Raw genomic sequence first — 19,669 nt, 5'->3', positions numbered from 1 at the left:
TTGAAGATCTTGGCTGAGATTTGCAGAAGTAACTAGTGGTTGCTTGCAGATTTCTAGAGCACTGGAGATTTGCAGAAGTGACTGGTGTGTCACTTCTTGGATGCTTCTCTTGCTGTCTTTATAGGAACTGATTTTTTTTTTTCCATGTCACTGCTTTATTCTTTGAGTATTTGATGTGTTTGGGGTGTGGCTAGTTAGACACTCCAGATGGCTAGTTGTCTTGGAACTCATACCTTCTACTTTTAGATAAAATATGTGAATGTTGAGGTCTGAATAGAAACCTTTTTTAAAAAAAAATATGGTGTTGCTGTTGAATAGAAGACATGCTAGAAATCTAATTTTTAGCAATGTTGGTGTCATTAATTTTTTCCTTTTTGTCACTTTTGCTTTCATTTAACAAGATCCCCAGTCACTGTAGAGTAAAATGAGATAGTTATGTGGTAAAAAAAATATATTTTCTGAATTGGACTCCAGTGTTAATAAATGCTGGAAGGGTTGGTTATGTTATTCGCTGTGGTAACCCCTGGCCGTGTCCATTGTTTGGCCAGGATCATTGGCAAGCTGCAGATGCCTTTGGTCTGTGGATAGGATTGGCCTTCTACCCTCTACCGCAATAGGCTTTTGTCTAAGCCGGTGCACCAACACCATTTAGATGCTAATGTGATATAAGCTCGCTGTTTTGTACTAGAACTTGACTGCATCTCAGGAATGTGGCCTGTCTGGTTTTATGTTGGCTTCACCATTAAAACGGCCTACTGTAATTCATGTCTGCCAATCGATTAAAGCTGCAGTTTTCTGTTCTATGGCTTTGATGTGCCAAAGGAAGTTGTTGGGGTTGGTGGAGAATTACATACTTTTTTGGTTCTCCCAGGTCTTACCTACTGATTTGTGTGTTTTTTTTGTTTGCCATCTACGATTAGGGAATAGAGGACATTTGCTCTGTGAAGCCACATATGGCATTAGCTTTACTGACAGTTATAGCTCTTTTTTTTTTTTTTCCTGTTTGCTGTATTGCTATATGGTTCCTTTTTGCTTTTCTTGCAAACAATAAAGTGGAGTATATTTCTGTGTTTTTACAGGAGATGTGACAGTTTTCTGTTGTTAGGCTATTTTCTGGTTCAATGGGATACATATTATTGGTTCATGTTTTAGAGGCAGTGAATAAATGAATAACCAAGGCATAACAGGAACATTTATTATTATTTATAATAATAAATTTAAGTTCCACTCGCTGCATCTTAGCAGCAATTTGCTGTATTATGTGCAGAAAAAAGAATGTGTGTATGGTGCAAACACAACTTTTAAAAGTAGCCCTGGGAATACATTTTTTTATATGTCTGTCTTGTGCATGAACACAGTATTAATCAGATTTTCTGTGCTGCCTTCTCTAAAAATTCTTGTTGTAAAATAAAACAGTGTTTGTTTATTTTGTTTTCTCAAAACACATGTTCTTCAAGATTTTTTAAATGTGTTGAATTATAAGTTTCTTCGATATTTCATTACTGTTGTAGGTGAAATGTGTGGAGGGAGCACAGGGCAGGAAAACTGTAAATCTAGTCGGACTCAGCTAGCAATTGCTTTAGCAGATAAAACAAAATACGCGAATATCTCTTGAGCACTTAAGGGTGATATTTCAGACACTGTCTGTATCCATAGCCAAAAAAGAACGTGTCATGATTAGATTTTGAAGGACCATGTGCTGTTGCTACAGAGCTAAATATTAAAATGCAAGAAAACAGACTGCCACATGGCACAATTGATTTTTATGGCATTTCATGTTAAAATGCTCTCTTTTTATATTGCCTTTTAGGTTACCTAGGGTGAAACAAAATTACAGGCTTGGAGACTCTGGAAAAGCTCAGCATCAGCATTTGAGGTAAAAATGAACATACTGAAGTAATCTTGGGTGCGTCCTTGTTAACTTTATGGAACTGATTGGAGTAGAAATTTTCATCAAGATCCATTTTGCGTTTAAGTTTTCAGTATTGATTTTAAAAAAATTTAACTTCAGAATCTCTCTTTTTTTAAGTCTGGGAAAGCTCATACTGTAGGTTAATGTATTGTGTAAATTTTTTTGTTTAGAGCTTTGAGAACGTTGTCGATCTGCTTAGGTATGGTATTTTAGTTTTAAGTTGTAGTCTTGTGGAATGGCTGATATGTCTTTGTCATGAACAACTATCCTAATTTTACTTGTATAGTTACATGTGTTTTTATGCAAATTACCATCTTAATTGCACAATATTTTTACTTTTATTAAAAACGCTGTTAATGTACTTAGGAAGAAATAGTTGTTTCTTTTTCATTAGTTTATTGTACTGCAACTTCAAACTGAAATACTTTAAAGAAGTTTGAATTCCAATATATTTTTTTGGTGTTTAAGTCAATGAAGTGAAAAATACATATACATGGAAAAAGCAGTGCAATTATACAGAACATAGTAAAACTGTAGATTGTACTACTACTGTATTTCTCACATGAACGAGTTATTAACATTAATCGTAGTAACCTGCTAAATAGGATTAGGGAAGTAGGCTTTACTTGCACATTTAAACTAACAAGAATTGGCTTTTAAATCACTCTTGAATTTTTGTTTTTAATACTAAACTAAAATAATTCATATTCAGGATCGACTTTAAATAGTTCATTTTCTGTCAGCAAGTTAGAGTGTAGGGTTGACACTTTTAAATGTTCGTAAGCAACTGAATTGCCACAATTAACCCTGCTATTGTAGTTCCCTTTTCGATCCACTTTTATAGTTCATAGCTTTTGTTGTTGTTGTTTTTAAGAGCAGAAGCTTGCAAATTATGTGATTAATCGACAAGCTGATATCATGATGTCAAAATGCAGTTCAGGAAGCATAAACACAGAGACTGCGGAAATTAAAACGGTAAGACTATGCTTTGTAGTGTGGGAGAAGAAGGTTTTTATGTATCACTTCACTTCCTCAGGACCATAGAGTAAAGTAACTTCCATGTGTGAGTTTATAGAAATTTACTGTGAATTTCTTTGGAAAGAATAATGAAAGTAGCTATTTTATTTTTATCCATGGATGGTTAGATACAACATGACGTAGATAAAAAAGATGTTTGTCATGAAACACATGCTTTGATATTTCTTATGAAGCTGAAAATTACTGGAAGTGTATTCATTTTTTTAAAAGGGTGTGCATTTAAATATTTCTTGTGGATTTTCTATTTGAATGTGGTTGTGTTGGTGAAATACAATAAATCAAAAATAAAAGGGAAGAGGGGAGATACAGAGGATTGGAATTTGAGTTGAATTTCTATGTTGTTCCACATGGGAGAGAAAAAATGAATGGTGAGGAAAGTAAATGGCAGGTAAATTGTTAAGGCCTTACTTTCACTGTTATACTTCAGTTTGAATTATGAGCTCAGCAAAAACAGGAAAAGAGAATATCCAATTAAAGCTATGCAGAAGAAAAATTGATACGTAGTTTGATAACATAGTGAAGACAGAAATGTGTCTAGTTTCACTGGTGCATGTTAGGTGCCATACACGTCACGTTTTGTCTTATCCTCTGTATTAAGGAGGTAGAAGAAGAGGAATCTGCATAGCACCATTTCTGCACCGCTGATTAAGCCAGCTACATAGTTAGGACTGTTGCACAGGGCTTTATACACATAGTTTTAAAAAGGCAGTTTGTTCCGTAATCTGCTGCATGTCTGTATATGTTACAGGAGAAACATCCCCTTTCTAAACTTTTATTCTGAATGCTTCGTGTACTGGTGTCACTATAGATACGCTAGAAAACTGAATTTTGTTTTCACATTTTCTGTACTCTTAAATGCCCTAAAGCCCATGTATGTTACGCAGATATATAGTGGTATAATCCTTTTGCTTTAGAAACTGTTACAATGTTCAGCAGCATAACTTTGTTGGTGTGATCTCTATCTTGCTGGCTTTGTTTATAGAACTACACTAATTGCAACAGAAAGTGTTTATTAGGCTTCTGTCTCAAATCCAGGTTTGGTCATACTGGTGACTGAAAGCTAGATGAAGGTCTTAAGAGACTGGATTTTTCTGAGTCTGCTAAGTGTCATGTTGTACTCCATTTCTCTCCTATATACAGACATTTAGGAGTCTGGCAGGAATTCCAGCTGTTAACTATACTGTATTGCTTGTAGAAATACTTCAGAAGCAGCTTATTCAAATGTAGATCCTCAATGTAATCTTCATTTAATAAACTCTTCAATGAAACTTTTCAGCCTTTGCTGCTTTGGTGTGTCTTGGTATGCTATTAGAGACCAATGATCTGCTCGTGGTGTTAAGACTGGTTCTGTATCGGAAAAATAGAGCAAATAAAATTCTTCTAGTTCAAAATGAACATTCACAGTGAACATGGATGATAGTGCTAGGGAAACCAGGGAAGCTGATTCTTATAGGACTGCTTATATTTGAGCTTTGTAAGCATTTATGCATTCTGTTTGCCCTTCTTGAAAGGAAACAGATTGAAAATATGGGGGGTTTTTTGGTTTTGGTTTTTGTTTTGTTGGTTTTTTTACTTTTAGGACTATTATATGACCAAATATAAAAACTGCTGTTAGGCAATGCATGTGGTGAAGGTCTTTGAAGGATAACAGATAAGAAAATGTCTCATGCAGCTGTGTTGTACGCTAAAGATACCATAATATAAAAGAGGTTTCTGGTTCATCATCTTGATTATTGTTTTACAGTATTTCTTTACTTTAGGCTTTCTGAGTCGAATGATGTTGTTTAGAAACTTTGACTTTTGAGTTGGGAACAGAAATCTCAGTGATTAATTTCAAAGTATCCTAGATATTGGGTGCTAAATAAAGGAGGGGAAAAACCCCTTTTCCCATGAAAATGAAACTTTTTCACTTTTTTCCTGAGATGTTTGAGTTTGGGGTGCTTTTTTTTCCCCCCACAAGTAAAACTGGTTTGGTTTTGTGTTTTTTTTTGTTTTTTTTAAGTTCTCTAAGTAAAATGAAGTTACAGGGCTAATTCACAAAATACGCTTGTGTAATGCTTTTGGACTGTCACAGAAAAAGTCAGATCCTTTTAAAAAGTGTACTTCTAAAAACAGGTTTACAAACCGGAGAATGTAAGACTCTTATATGTTGACCTTCACTTGGGGAAAAACAATTCTTGCCACTGAATGCTTATAGTGTAAGTAAAAGTCACGTTACTGCAGACTTCTGTGGTAGTTGGTATGGAACATCCTCAGTGAATATTTTACATTTTGTAAATTAACATGTATATTCATTTTCTACTCTGTATTTTATATTTGTGATAATTTACAGTTTTCTTTTTGTTTGTTCCTTCATTACCAAAGTAAAAATTTCCAGTGTTAGATCTTTCAGCAATTTAATGTTTCATGTAGCATTCAGACATAAAGCTTACTATAAAGAGTGCAATATTCAGACTCTTCAGGTGTTAATGTAAGAGAATATTCTAGCAGCAAGATTGTATTAAAATTTTTTGTATAGATTGTAGTTTATTTACTTTAGAGTAAGTGGATTTTTTTTTTCCACCCATTGAGTCAAACTTTTTTTATGGCTCATGCTGAGAGTGTTTTCAGAGAATAAATTAGACATTTGGACAAAGATTAAAATCTACAGCGTTAAATAATTTTTGTATCACAAGGATTATATTGGGTACAAAGTTACAAGTCAACATTAGTGAAGAAAGCAGATGAAATATGTTGCATATGGCAGTAATAATTTTTTTGTTGTTAATAGAAGATAGTTGTAGTTTTGCATAATTTAGTATGAATATAACACATACTATACACACGGATGGTGGTAAAAACTTGAAATATGTGTCCCTAGTTTCTTTTCTGTTTACTTCAGTGTCATTCCATAAATGTTTTAAACAGTCCTTGGAAGAATACTAGATCCAGGATGTCTTATTCCAGGTGAGTGCCCTACTTGGTTTGGCCTGTATTTCTTGGTGCAACAAACCTTGAAATTTTTTTTGTGCACCAGGGGGATTCCTTGAACTTGGACATAGTCCTGTGACTGAAAAACTTACACCACAGTTCCAGAATTATTGTAAACTGGAAGAAATTGCTATTAAATGTTGGTGGCTGTTCATTCCCAACCTTATGCTTTTCTGGAATAAAGTTCTTTAAATGGTAGAACAAGGGGTTAGTTTTAGCTCTGCAGTTCACTGTCTGTTCACATAAATGTGCATTAAAGTAAGGACATCAAGTTGTGGATTTTGCTCTTAAAGCTATCAAGATTGGGGGCTGTGAAACTGGACCTTTCAGTATTATTTTAGTAGAAGAGGTAAGCTTGGGCACTGTGCTGCATTGTCCAGCTTCTGTAACCCTAGTCTAAAGCCACAGGAAGCAGGACTTGTTTCCTGTGTTTCACCCTCGAAATTCGGCTTCGGCAAGTTCTTACAGTTTCTTGTTCTATCAATTTTCAGAATAACACAGTGGTTAAAGGTGGAACATCTTAGCATGTATCTTTGTTGGTCATGCTGGCTGAGCAGTACTAGCTTGTTTTTTTTCTCTCAGTAAGCTCGTTTCAGTGTAGCCAGGTTCACTTGATTTCTGTCCACAAATTCTGAACACATGTACTTACATCTCAAATGTTTTAAATTTAAAACCTTTTCTTCAAGTAGATGTGTGTTTTTCCCTTTTTTATTTCTAGATGGTCCTGTACTGCTTTTCTTTTATTGAAGAACTTGATATTTTTTCTTGCTATTGAAATAGAGACTTAGAATGATACAATTACTTCATTATTCTGTCTTACTCCTGTAATAATGTTGACATTGAACTTGTCAGAACTTATTTATTTCCCACTGCAAATAATACAAATGAAGGCCAGAACTAGGAAACTTTAGCACAGGAGGAAGTAGCATTGATGGTTTAGGGAGGACAACTTCTGCTTTTTACCTGAGTTAGAATACAGTGGGAGGGAATTTAAGCTATTTCAAGTGTGTTCTGCTTCATGCAAGCTTAACTCTGTTTTTCTGCTAATGAATTGTGCAGTTTATCATAGCTAAATTTTTTTTTTTTTTTTTCTTTTTTGTCGGATTGCAGGGTAGTAACGGTATGGTTATCAGAGGTGGGGAATGCTGTTTTGTTTATGCTTTCCAAGTTAAAAATGTGCATGTATTTCTTCCTTTGCACTTCAAAGGTTTTTTTTGAGAATGCTTTTTGATCTTGATGCAATGATTATACTTTAGGGCAGGTCTTTCATGAAGCTACATAGAAACTAAACTTGTAGTTTAGAGTATATGTTGTTTCACAGCTCCTCCAGATCAAGCTGGAACCATGTGTAAGTATAAATCCCCTTGCTTCTTGCAGTGGGGTAGCTAACCTAGTGTCACTGTCATGAAGTGTGTACCAGAGGAGATATGTTTATTTGTAAATATTAGATCATGTACTTGTTTTTTTTACTAGCAGCCTTCTGAAATAAGGTTGGTTTTCTTTCCTTAATTCCCTCCTCGTGATGTGATATAGCTATTTTATGTGTTCCCAAAGCTGTAGTTATGATTTGGAGAAGAAACACAAAATAGATGGAATAGTAAATAAAGAGGAGGCACTGCTGATCTCAAGTGATTTATAAAACTGAAGTGACTGGACTTAGATACAAGAATGATTGAGGATTCAACCATAGATTTTGGTTATGCAAAAGATTTGGGTTTTTTTTCCTGGTCTCTTCTAGCCTTGAGCAATTATGATGGCTGTGACCAGGTCTCATTTTAAGCAAAACCAATATTTACTTTGTTTCCACATGGGTTGCTATATGTAAGTATATATTTACTTAGAAATATGCCTGTGACCATTTCAATGAAATATTTTAGTCATCATAAAAGACTTTTGTGTTACTCAAAGGATTTGTTGTATGTGTTCTATGTGTTAACATGATACTCATTGATATAAAGAGAGTAGCTAGATATATTAAAGGGAAGCTTCACATATAAGCTTGGGGGACAGGTCAGGGATGACACCTTTCCCTGTGTTTTCTCCCTTCCCGCTTGCTCTGATACACCTAACCTGTCAGTTCATACAAAAGCTTCACTTACTTTAGCAGTGCCTAGAGTTTCCATGTGCTTTCTGCCAGTGGCTGGAGAAGATTGCGTATCATGCTACTGACTTTGCCCCATGACTGATTTAATTTGATTAGTCACATACTGATAAGCATCGGTACATTTGATGTGTAAATACTCAGTAGATCAGTTTGTCAAGGATGGTCATCTTTGGTACATGTGGCTATTGAGCACATACGCGTCTTTCCCACTGGTTGTCTCCCGTGACCCAGAGCTCTGGAGTCCCAGTGGAGGAGCAGCCATTAAACCACTAGTTCCAGAGAGGGGTTGAACCAAAACATCTTTTGGTTGTGCCAGATTTGAACGCTCTAAAATTACTAGTTCGACTGTTAGAACAGAGCCTGCATGTGCTTGTATGCATTGCTTGAACAATTAAAAAATCTACAGGAGTCTTTATGTTACAACTGAAATTAATAATGATGTATTACCGATTTTATGATGTGTGTAGACGGTCGTTTTCTATTTGCAGCTAAATAAAGCAATATAATAGTGATCCATTTTATCTGTTTAGATGATCTGAAAGACTCAGGCTGAAACGGTAGATTGGGTTACAGGACTGAAAAAGTAAATGAGAAGCAGGAAAAGAAGCAAATTGAAAAGCAACTAGAAAAAAATCAGATAAAATGTAAGGTGCATTCTTTAGTATGTCCTGTGAAAATGTACATCAATTCCTTTTTTAAAAAAAAAAAAATTTGAATACATCTTTTCTTTCTGGAGTCTTCTCACCCTGACAGTTTCTGTGAAGCTCAAATTAAAATATCAGACAAGATTCCAGCAATATCAACACAGTTCTCTTAGTAAAGAAATACTATTTTTGATGGAGGAAACTACATTGATTGCTGAGTGAAAGATGAAGTTATATTTACGCTCTTTCACTGAGTAGCATTTACTACTGAATGTTTGTCTTCAAAAAGGAATAATTCTTTATAATGGAACAGAACAATGCTACTTCAACTTAACCACAGTGTGCTTCAGAATTCCCCCATGTCTTTGGAAAAAACTGAGTCAAAGCGTTATCTCAGACTGCTTTCTATAAAATGGCATTACCTCTGCATGAATCTGCAAGAGGAGTGATTGTGTAATTCAATGCATTTTTTTCTTTATTTTACAAAGTATACCTGAGATGGAAAACTAAAGAGAATTGTTTTGATCTTTGTTGTCAGAACTTCTCATAGTTATTTAATATTAGTAAGTCAGAATATAAATCAGTGTTTAGATAAGTCCCAGATTATAATATTTAACTTAAAAATGTGAATATACAACAAAGAGCTACAGTGTTTTATTAGTTGAAGACTATGGTAGATAAAATTTCATCCTGGTACAAAAATAAATAAATAAATACTTGTTTTTAAAAAAATTGTACTGCTTTATTTGCCATCTCTCAAAGCAGCTATTTCTCATAGAAAATATTAACCACTAATGGCTATTAGATTAAATACTTGTTTTTAAAAAAATTGTACTGCTTTATTTGCCATCTCTCAAAGCAGCTATTTCTCATAGCCATTAGTGGTTAATATTTTCTATTAGATACCATATCATACTTATCTCAGTTTTTTTTCCCTACTGCACATTTACAAAACTTAACCAACTTTCTTGTTATATAGAAAAGCAAGGACATTTTTATGCAATAGGATGATAATTAGCTTTTCCTCATGTATTTCTAATTAATTATTAAATTTGAAAGCATTGTAAATTTTATGCATTTCTCATTTTGAGATGGATGCTAAAATGAATATAGAGAATCTAGGAATTTTGAGGAAAATTAACTTTTGAAAATATTGTTTTATTGAATAGGGTATGTATCTGATTTGAAGGGAGGGGAAGTGTTCAAAAATTCTTACATTTGAGACAGTGTGTTTGTATTATGCTACAGCAATATTTTTCTGCATCATCAGGCCTTAATCAGTTTCCCTGGACAAGGTAGAACTGTTTTTTTTTTTGTTTGGTTGGTTTTTTTTGTTTTACCTTGATCATTCCTGATAGGTAGCAAACATTTTAAAAAACCCCAGTGATGAGGACTTAGTATCCTCCCTAGGAAAGTGTTTTCCAATGCATAATTGTCATCAAGTTCTGAATGGTTTGATTGTTTATCAATTAGACTATCTTTCTGGGAGTTGGTGGTTAACCTGATAAGGGTCCCTTTCTCCACTAGTTCTTATCAGAGTCATCAGCAATTATTTGTAATACTTTTGCAAGTTCCTTAAACAGATAACCTTATCAGAATCTGTTGATTTGAAAATACTGAGGTTCTTGTGTAGTTCCTGTTCTTTTTCCCGTGATTAGAATAAAGTTCCTGTTGTGAGTATGTATGTAAAGCTTTGACTGGTCATAGGGACTTTTTGGTTGGAAAAAGAAATGGAAAATGTGATACTTATGCATGTGCTCTAGAAAGTAAATAATTTTGTTTTCTGAAGTAAAGTTAAAACAGTTTTACTTTTAAAAATCTATTCTTAAAAATATTTTAAATGGGATTCTGTCAGAACATAAATGGGACTTCATTCTGAAATGTACGTGCATAAATCCAAATGGCTAGAACAGACTTTGCCCTGTAGAGTACAGTTCCTTTTGCATTTCTTTGATAAACACACGTCCTTAAGTGGACAAGTACCTCTACATTTAAAGTTAACATTTTCTCCTGAAAATGGTATGAGATTTGGCACCTACTGGAAGTAAAATCAAGTAATGTCCTTTTCTTAGAACAGATTTTATTTTCTTGCTTTATTGTGTGACTGTATCTAATATTGTTTCTTTTTCTTCTCATAGTAGGCTTTGCTGGAACAAAAATGCAATTAAAGAAACACTGGATGAATGAATGAAAAGCCCTGCTTTGCAATCCCTCGGCATGGCGGGACTGCAGCTCATGACCCCTGCTTCCTCCCCAATGGGTCCATTTTTTGGACTACCATGGCAACAAGAAGCAATTCATGATAACATTTACACGCCAAGAAAATATCAGGTACTGGTGATACTACTAATATAGTAATGTCATAAAAAGGTAATATTCCATCAGTTAACTTAATAGAAAAACAAACAGAGTAGCTGGAGAATGTGCAGTGTTGCACTCAGTCTAGTCACGTCTCTCTCACAGCTCCACCTGTTGGGAGTTAATTGTGTCTCTTTCTTTAGCTTGGCTGTGTTCTATATTTGTAATATCCCCCGTTCCCTCTTCTCCTTTTTCTCTAACAAGCAGAACAAGTTTTAAGCTGAGTATTCTCTTGCTGCTTTCTGCAAAACGCTGTTAGACTGAAATGCGGTAAACGTTGCACTGTACATCTCGATTGTATGCATACAATCATGTCTCCTTCCTCCTCTGACCTTCTATCTTCTACGTGATAAATCTTGATTTTTGGTTCACATACTGGTCAAAGCAGCTCAGTAATGTCAGAAAGCCCCATCAGGGCACTCTGATTTTCAGTTTGTTAAGTAAAGCTGTTTCTGAGTTCTAGAATTTCAGATCTCTTTGCACTGCAGAGGTGCCCGAAAGCTAGCATTTGGTTAGTATTAGAAGAGCTTAGATCACCTTGAGTTAATATAGTTGCTTATTTGGCTGACTTGATGTATGCAGTTAAGAGTTAAAAGCACTAGATTCTTTCTTTACACAGTGTACCTAGCAACGGAATAATCTGTTAAAAAGATTTAGTTAGAAAGCTACTTAAAGTAGCAACAAATTATGATATTAAAGGACTTCAGATTTAGACTATATATAGTGTGTATTAATATTTTTTGAAAGACTGTGATGATACATTTTTATGAAAGAGATGTCAATTCTATGGCACTGGAAAGATCTTTGGAGATACTAGAGACTTGTCTGTAGTTTATTTACCACTTGTGTTATTTTTTTGTCAGCTTTTTCACTGCATAGCTGTAAGTAAGGACATTATTATTTTTTAAACCTAGGTTGAACTGCTTGAAGCAGCTTTGGATCACAATACAATAGTCTGCTTAAACACTGGCTCAGGGAAGACTTTTATTGCAGTACTACTCACTAAAGAGCTGTCCTATCAGATCAGGGGAGATTTCAACAAAAATGGAAAAAGAACTGTGTTCTTGGTCAACTCAGGTAAGGGGAAAAGTATATTAAGTTCCTAAACATCCTAAACATGGAATATTCCTTATAGAAGCTGTGTGAAAGCAAAGTTGGGAGAACTTTTGCATAAAGTCTTCAACAACAAGGATGCTAAACTGATTAAAGAATGTGATATCTTTTGCTTATAATCCATTTAATACAACCTGTTTATCTCTATGACATCTTCTGTTTCCTGGTTTAAAATTAAGACATTGAGTCTGAAGTGCAATTTAGTTACCGATCTGTTTCCTTGCTGTGGTTTTATGTGGAGGCAGTTGCCACATACACCTGGTTTAGGATTAGTCTAAGCTAAAGATCATGTTATGAAACATGGTGCTAGGTCATATGACACACATCTTGAAAGTTAATTATGAAAACCCCTCTGTGTCATTGAGATTTTTTTTTTTTTAAAGCAAATCAAGTTGTTCAACAAGTATCAGCTGTCAGGACACATTCAGATCTTAAAGTGGGAGAGTATTCCAGTTTAGAGATAACTGAATCATGGACAAAAGAGAAGTGGAGTGAGGAATTCTGTAAGCATCAGGTAATGTATTAAGGATAAACTATAAATATAAGCAGAGCCTACAGTAAGTTAGGCTTAATCAGAAGGTTGCACTTTTCTTATGCTGACACTTTTTTTTTTCTTTCAATCTAGGTTCTGGTTATGACATGTCATGTTGCTTTGACTGTTTTGAGAAATGAGTATTTATCCCTGTCAGATATTAATCTTCTGGTGTTTGATGAGTGCCATCTTGCAATCCAGGATCACCCATACCGTGAAATTATGAAGGTGGGTTTCCATTGCATGAATGTTTTAATACTTGGTTGAGAAGGAGTCATCAGGTAGGAGGGCTGAAGAAGTGAGAACTATTTAAGGCAGCTTTTGCTACCGAGGAGAAATATTGGTGGAACCATGTCTTATCATGTTCTGGGACTGTGAAATTACTGTAATGAATTAGTACTTCAGTGATATTATGAGATAGAAAAATAGTGTATTTACTGTATTTTACAGTGGGGATTAAAGAAAAATCTGGCATTAACAGAAGAAAAGCTAAATTTATGAAATTAGGGGAATTTCATAAATTCATTGATTAAATATTTGGGTTTGGGAGTGGGATCTACTAACCAGTTTTTATTATTTTTAAAATACTGATTTCTGGAGAAGTTTGTAGGGCTTTTTTTGTATTTTCTTGGCTCCATGTGGTATTTGTCTTATACAGGTTTCTTGTATTGTATAATAGATGTCTTTCTGAATCTCTCTTTAAGTTTAACCAGCATGTGTCTTTTTTTTTAGATTATACTTTAGTTTTTACGTGGTGTGGAAGTATATGTGTGTTGTAAATGTGACAAGGATATTCTGTGCAATGCTAACTGTTTTTGTCCTTATATTTTTCCACATTGTAAATATTTACCTTTAAAGATTATTGCTGTTAAATGTTATTCAATTTCTAGTTTAACTTCCAGTCAGTAGAGTAGAAAATATTCATGCAACATCTAGTTCCTTTTCCAACACCTGCTATTGAAATACTTGTTTCCAGCTAAGCATTCAGGTTTGCAGTCTGCTAGCTTGATGGTAAATTTGCAGGGTAACTGTCCTAAAGGTATTTCTTTCTCTTTTACTTCACAGATCTGTGAGGATTATCCATCATGTCCTCGAATCTTGGGATTAACAGCTTCCATTTTAAATGGGAAATGTGATCCTGCTGAGTTAGAGGAGAAGATCCAGAAACTGGAGAAAATTTTAAAGAGTAATGCTGAAACTGCAACTGATTTGGTGGTTTTAGACAGGTATGTTGTACAATTATGGCTGTTAAATTCATGCCTGCATTTTCATTTTGGATAGAGGAATAAAACAGTAGAAATATTAATCTTTTAAATTTTAGCAAAGTGTGTGTGTGGTGGCATTACTTCTGTTTGGGGTGGGGAGGGAGTGTTAAATTGCTTTTTGAGAAACCAGTGTTGAAGTACATCTTTCCTTAAAGTTGAGTACAAAGGCTGATTGGCCTTGATATTCAGAGAATTTCTGTAGTTGTTAAAAAACAACAACAAAACAAAAAACCCCGAGAAAGCAACTAAAACCCCCCAAAAACCAACCAAAGGAAAAATCCCAACCAACCAACGAGGTGAAAAAACCCTAACATACCACCAACCTAGAAAATTCACATTACCTAACACAGTTCTGAACTTTTAAAATGCACTGTCTTATGTTTGGAGAGTAGCTGATTCATGTTCAGCGTATGCCATAATGTTGCTATTTAATTTAGAAAAATGTTGTGACATCCACAGTACAAGATGCTCTTAATGCCAGAAAAGTGGCATGATTTTTTTTTTTTTCAGATGAGTAGCTTGGGTTTAGAGGCTGATGAAAGACAGAGGGAGATGAGAGGAAGTAGTAAAAACAAGATTTAAATAGCAGACCAAGTGAATGTTTTGTTCTACATTCTTACAAAATGTAAAATCGTGTGAATGTTGTTTAAAATAAAGGTGGTGATAATATGATGATTTGTTGTAGAGTAAAATTAGTGTAAAAATGATTCATATGTCACATATTTTCTTGCCTTAGCTGTACTGTGTTGTATGAACTGAATTTTGGACAAAGTCAAAGATGGTTATTTCATGTTCTGGAACAGGTGTTTTTGGGGTGTGTTTTTTAAATGCATTTTTCTGAACTGGTGTGAACCATTTGTTTTTAAGAATTTGTTGCTTATAGTTCTACCATTCAAGAACAGTATAATTATGTTACTTGTGTAAATGTATATATAGACCTAAATTTACCTTACGTGGACCTTATTTGTTTGGCATACCAAAAGAGTACACTTTGGAAAACCAAAAGTGAAGATGGTGGTCAAGTAAATTGAATTTGCTTTGCCTTAAATTTTCCAATATTTGAAATGAAGATAGTGATATCAACCACCTTTGTAGGGAGTGTATTAGAATGAAAGTATTTTAGAATGAAGTAGTTTAGTATTTGGGGGTGGTGGTGGTGTTTTTTGAAGCATTTAACTGTGTAACTCTTCATCATTATTATTTCGTGGTGGGGAAATAGATACACTTGAATACACTTCATGTTGCTGTTATTTGCTGTATAACCTTAACAGGCTGAAATAGCTCTGACTTTCAGAAGCTGTGTTTAACTTGATCTTTGCCTTCAATTAAGGTATACTTCTCAGCCGTGTGAGATTGTTGTAGACTGTGGACCATATACTGACAAAAGTGGGCTGTATGGAAGATTATTAAAGGAATTGGATGAAGCGCTTGGTTTTCTAAATGACTGCAACATATCTGTACATTCAAAAGAAAGAGATTCTACATTAATTTCTAAGCAGGTAAGGACATTAAGCTATGTGAAAAATCTGGGGAATAGAAATCTTACTAGTGTTTTAATTTGCCATGTATGTTACGTTACTGAAACTTTCTAAGCTAGCCAGCCTAGAGTATCTGAGCAAGCAGACTTCTGATTTTTGTACTCAGTAACAGTGCAGGTCTTTTCATAAATGAGTGGGGCATGAGTGTCAAATATTGATTAGAACCTCATCTATTTTAAGAATCTTGTATTCAAATTTGCTTAAGGCAGTAAAATAATTCTTCACTCTGATGTTGTGGGTTCTTATTTCTGAAGTCAAGAATTTGACATCTTTGTGATCTCCTATGACCTCTGAATAATTCAATACATAAGAGGAAATAAAGCCTCAGGAAGTATTTGGAAAAACTGTCCTGTGGTGTATTAGGAAATGATAAAATAAGAATTCAGATGAAAGTTCCAGCTGTAAATAAACATCTTGCTGGAATGGAACTTGAGCCTCAAACTTGCCCCTATCTTTCTATGTGTTTGCCCCTATGTTGTCATGCAAGATGACAGAGTCCAGAAGGCACAGAGTATTGAGCAGGGACTTGTCACAAATGGAGTTCGGGGTCCAGGCAGCTTTTTTTCCCTTTTGGCCTCTGTGGTTTGGAGTTGCCTCCTAAGGTACAACTATGTAGGTGTGTAAGTCTTTGTTTAACAAGAAGTCAGTAATGAGTCATTTCTGTAACAGTCCATGAAGAAGTTGGAGAACGTATTTCTTTCTTCAGCTCAAAGTATTCCAGTTTCCTTTAACATTCTTAGAAACCCAGCACTCTGATATCCAGAAGAAGATTATTTGGGACATAGGGCAGGATGATACATAAGGAAGCCTGCATGGGAAAAGGAAGCCCTGACTACTTTTGTGCTAAGCTTAAAATGTAGTAGGCTAAAATATAGAAGGAATGCTGGCATCTGGGGGCTGTCTCTAGGATTTGGACAGTCCAGATGAGTTTTCTGATCCAGTAGCTCTCCAAGAAGATTGATGCACCCGTATTAAGAAAAATAAATCAGTTTTCAGCCTGAGATGCCTTTTGTCTTGGCACTGGAGAGCATCAATCCTCTGTGTGCAGTTACAATTAGTTTAGATACATTTTGCCCTTAATTAAGTCTTAGAGCTAACAAACTTCCGGGAGGATACTGTAAAGAGGATGATAAGCTGTTCTTTACTGACTCACAGAAGGGAAGATGGAAGATAAATTAAAGCACCAACTGGAAACTGTATCATCCTGACTGTTTTTACAGTTCTGTCGTGGTTCTTCAGTTGTAATAGTATGTCCAAATCATGAGTCTTTTTAATAGTATTCTAAACATACTCCATTTCTGGATTCCTGGTTTATTGTTTGACCACTTGACCTTCAGGGGAGACAACTTCCCATCAGATAAGATGTTGATGGTTCTCAGGTGCCTGTGCTGTACTGTCTGAATAGGATATAGTTCTCTCTGTTTTTCCTATTCCACCCACGTATACAAGCCCCTAATTTTTTTTTCCTTTGAGGGGCTAAACTTGCTAAGATTATCCTAAGGCCACTGTACAACTTTCTAGTTAGATACTTTTGAAAACCTGTCAAGTATCAGTAACAAATAAAGTAAGAATGCCCAGTAAAGTGTTTATTTTATTAGTTCTGTGTTAAGTATAAAAGATAATAATTTCTGCTTTGTTTATTTAGCTGCCTCAAGAAGTATTCTCCTTTTTAGCATAATTATGTTAAGGTAAATTTCAAATTACAATTCCAAAAAATTGTAAAATAATATTTAAACTTGGGTTTTTTTGAGATTCAGAAATCTACAAAGTTCAAAGTTAAGTTGTAGTAATTTAGGGGGGAGGGGAAAACTCACTCCATTAGAAACACCAGACTTCCCAAGGTCATCTAAATAACAAAGCAGATTTTGAAATATTTTTATAATAGAACAATTGTCATAATCCTTACAAAGATCGTGCTATATTAGAAACAAGATCCCAGTCTTAAATGAATAGTTCATTAATGTGCTCTTTGAACTGATACTTGACTTCATTTGTTGTAGATATTGTCAGACTGTCGAGCTGTGTTGGTTGTTCTGGGACCCTGGTGTGCAGATAAGGTAGCTGGGATGATGGTGAGAGAGCTACAGAAGTATATCAAACATGAACAAGAGGAGCTGCACAGGAAATTTTTATTGTTTACAGACACTTTCCTAAGGAAAATACATGCACTCTGTGAAGAGCACTTCTCGCCTGCCTCACTTGACCTAAAATTTGTAACCCCAAAAGTCATAAAGCTGCTTGAAATCTTACGCAAATATAAACCATATGAACGGCAGCAGTTTGAAAGTGTTGAATGGTATAACAATAGGAATCAGGATAATTACGTATCTTGGAGTGATTCTGAAGATGATGATGAGGATGAAGAAATTGAGGAGAAAGAGAAGCCAGAGACTAATTTCCCATCTCCCTTTACTAATATTCTATGTGGAATTATTTTTGTGGAAAGAAGATACACAGCAGTTGTTCTAAATAGGTAAAGCTTTTTGTTTTAAAAAAAAAATGATTTAAAGAAAGAAAAAGGGCAGATTCAGCTGCCAGGATGTGCATGTTAATATTATGGATACGTAGGGATTGTCTTGTATTTTCAGACCTCTATTTTGAAGTTGGTTTAAGAGATCATGCTGGATCTCTGTAAAGAATAAAAATTCAGGCTGTGTTTATATGGGGTAGATGGGAGGAGCATGTGTCTTTGAAAATTGAGCTCAAGGGTTTGTTTTAGACCTGAGTTTGTAATTTGATTTCTTTAGAGGGCGAAATGTGAAATACTGTGCTTAACCTCAAAAATAGCCATATACTGATTTGTCTTAATCAGCCTTTAAATTTGTATTTGCAATGGATGCTGGAAACTAACCTCATGAGTACAATACTTCTGGAAATTTTACTGTTACCTTACTAAATCACATTATTATATGATCCAAGTCCACAGAAAGTCAAATTTGCCTTGAACAAATATCTATTAAGATTTACCAGTACTACTTTAACAGTTGGTGTTTATAAAATACCTATTCAGTCAAACACTAAGTACTTTCTTACAGTCTCCACCAAGAAAAATATGAATCCTGGAGTATTTGCCAAGATATACTTTGGAATGCAATACTCCAGTTCCTTATCAGTTCTTATTCCTGAATGTGATCCATGTTAGTTATAGCATTTAACAATAAAGTGTTATGTATTTGCTGCAAGCCATGAATGACATCTGATTTATTTGCCTATTGGATTTTTTGGTAATTTTTTGATAGTGTACTAAATGTCCTGTACAATTTGTTTACTGCATTCTGGATACCTCTGAATCTGACCTTTCTGTTGTTACCTTTTTGCCTGAGTCAATAGTTCCAGTGCATAATGTATTCTTTGATCTGCAGACTTGCCTCTGTCTTTTTTGTGAACTTCATCTTTTCTCTCTGCCTTTTTTGCCTTTTTAAATATGTTTACATAAATATGCAATATGAGGGCAATGAAGTTATTCAGGGAAATGAACATGTTCTGTTAATAACTCCTGAAGAAATAACATTAACAGATTCTGATAAATTTTTTTCTGAGCTGAAATGAGTATTTCATTATCCTAAAGGGAGTGAACAGAATTGTGAGGGGTTTTTTCTTCTCTGTTAAGTTAGAGTGTGATATAAATTATACTCTTTTTCCACTGTGTTCTTATAGACTGGTTTATGCACTATACTGTATCCTAACTGCTGTTGAACCTGATGGAGTATGATGTTTAGATCAATTAGGTAACCAAATTCTGCCATTTTTAAGCTTTAGGCACCTTTGGTACAGGTTATTGCCAGCGAAAAGTGAAACTATGTGTAACTTTTTGTCCACTTCTGAAAGCTAGCCTGCAGACTCTCAAATGCTCCTTTACCTCATGCAACACACCCAGTCTGAAAATACTTGGATGATCAACAGACCCAAGTTGTTGGAATTAAGACTGAAAGCCTTCAGTGGAGAACCTCACTGTAGGCTCACTTGGGTTGAGTGGATTTAGTTTGAGGGCTTCTGCTGATAGTAGCTCTACTTCTGCTGTATATACAGGTGGAAGACCGTCTCTCAAATAAAGAAGTCATGAGTGTTTGAATTAGTATATCAAAACCACTCAAGCTTCAGTAATGCAGTATGGATTGTTAAATAGAACTAAGTTAAAGCAGAAATATATTTTTTCTTAAAATACATGTATTGTGGTAATATTTAAAGATTAGAA

At 34.8% G+C, this 19,669-nt stretch overlaps 1 protein-coding gene across 2 annotated transcripts in view; it reads left to right on the top strand.

Annotated features, from left to right (window-relative positions):
• Positions 1-1,808: 1,808 nt before the first annotated feature.
• DICER1 (dicer 1, ribonuclease type III) overlaps positions 1,809-19,669 on the top strand; it is a 43,260-nt gene continuing 25,399 nt past the window's right edge. Inside the window, exons 1-9 of one of the 2 annotated variants that reach the window (XM_010086835.1) lie at positions 1,809-1,876; positions 2,787-2,887; positions 10,807-10,999; positions 11,941-12,103; positions 12,523-12,653; positions 12,765-12,899; positions 13,737-13,897; positions 15,267-15,435; positions 17,475-17,947. In XM_010086835.1, coding sequence (XP_010085137.1) covers positions 10,856-10,999; positions 11,941-12,103; positions 12,523-12,653; positions 12,765-12,899; positions 13,737-13,897; positions 15,267-15,435; positions 17,475-17,947 — 1,376 coding nt within the window. In that variant the 5' untranslated portion in view covers positions 1,809-1,876; positions 2,787-2,887; positions 10,807-10,855. The remainder of the gene's footprint in view (positions 1,877-2,786; positions 2,888-10,806; positions 11,000-11,940; positions 12,104-12,522; positions 12,654-12,764; positions 12,900-13,736; positions 13,898-15,266; positions 15,436-17,474; positions 17,948-19,669) is intronic. The other variant, XM_010086834.1, reaches the window with a different exon arrangement.

Source organism: Pterocles gutturalis, unplaced genomic scaffold (genome assembly GCF_000699245.1).
Source record: "Pterocles gutturalis isolate BGI_N339 unplaced genomic scaffold, ASM69924v1 scaffold25206, whole genome shotgun sequence".
NCBI classification, from domain to species: Eukaryota; Metazoa; Chordata; class Aves; order Pterocliformes; family Pteroclidae; genus Pterocles; species Pterocles gutturalis.
Note: the sequence above shows the minus strand (reverse complement) of the source record. Positions and strands in the feature narration are given on the sequence as shown.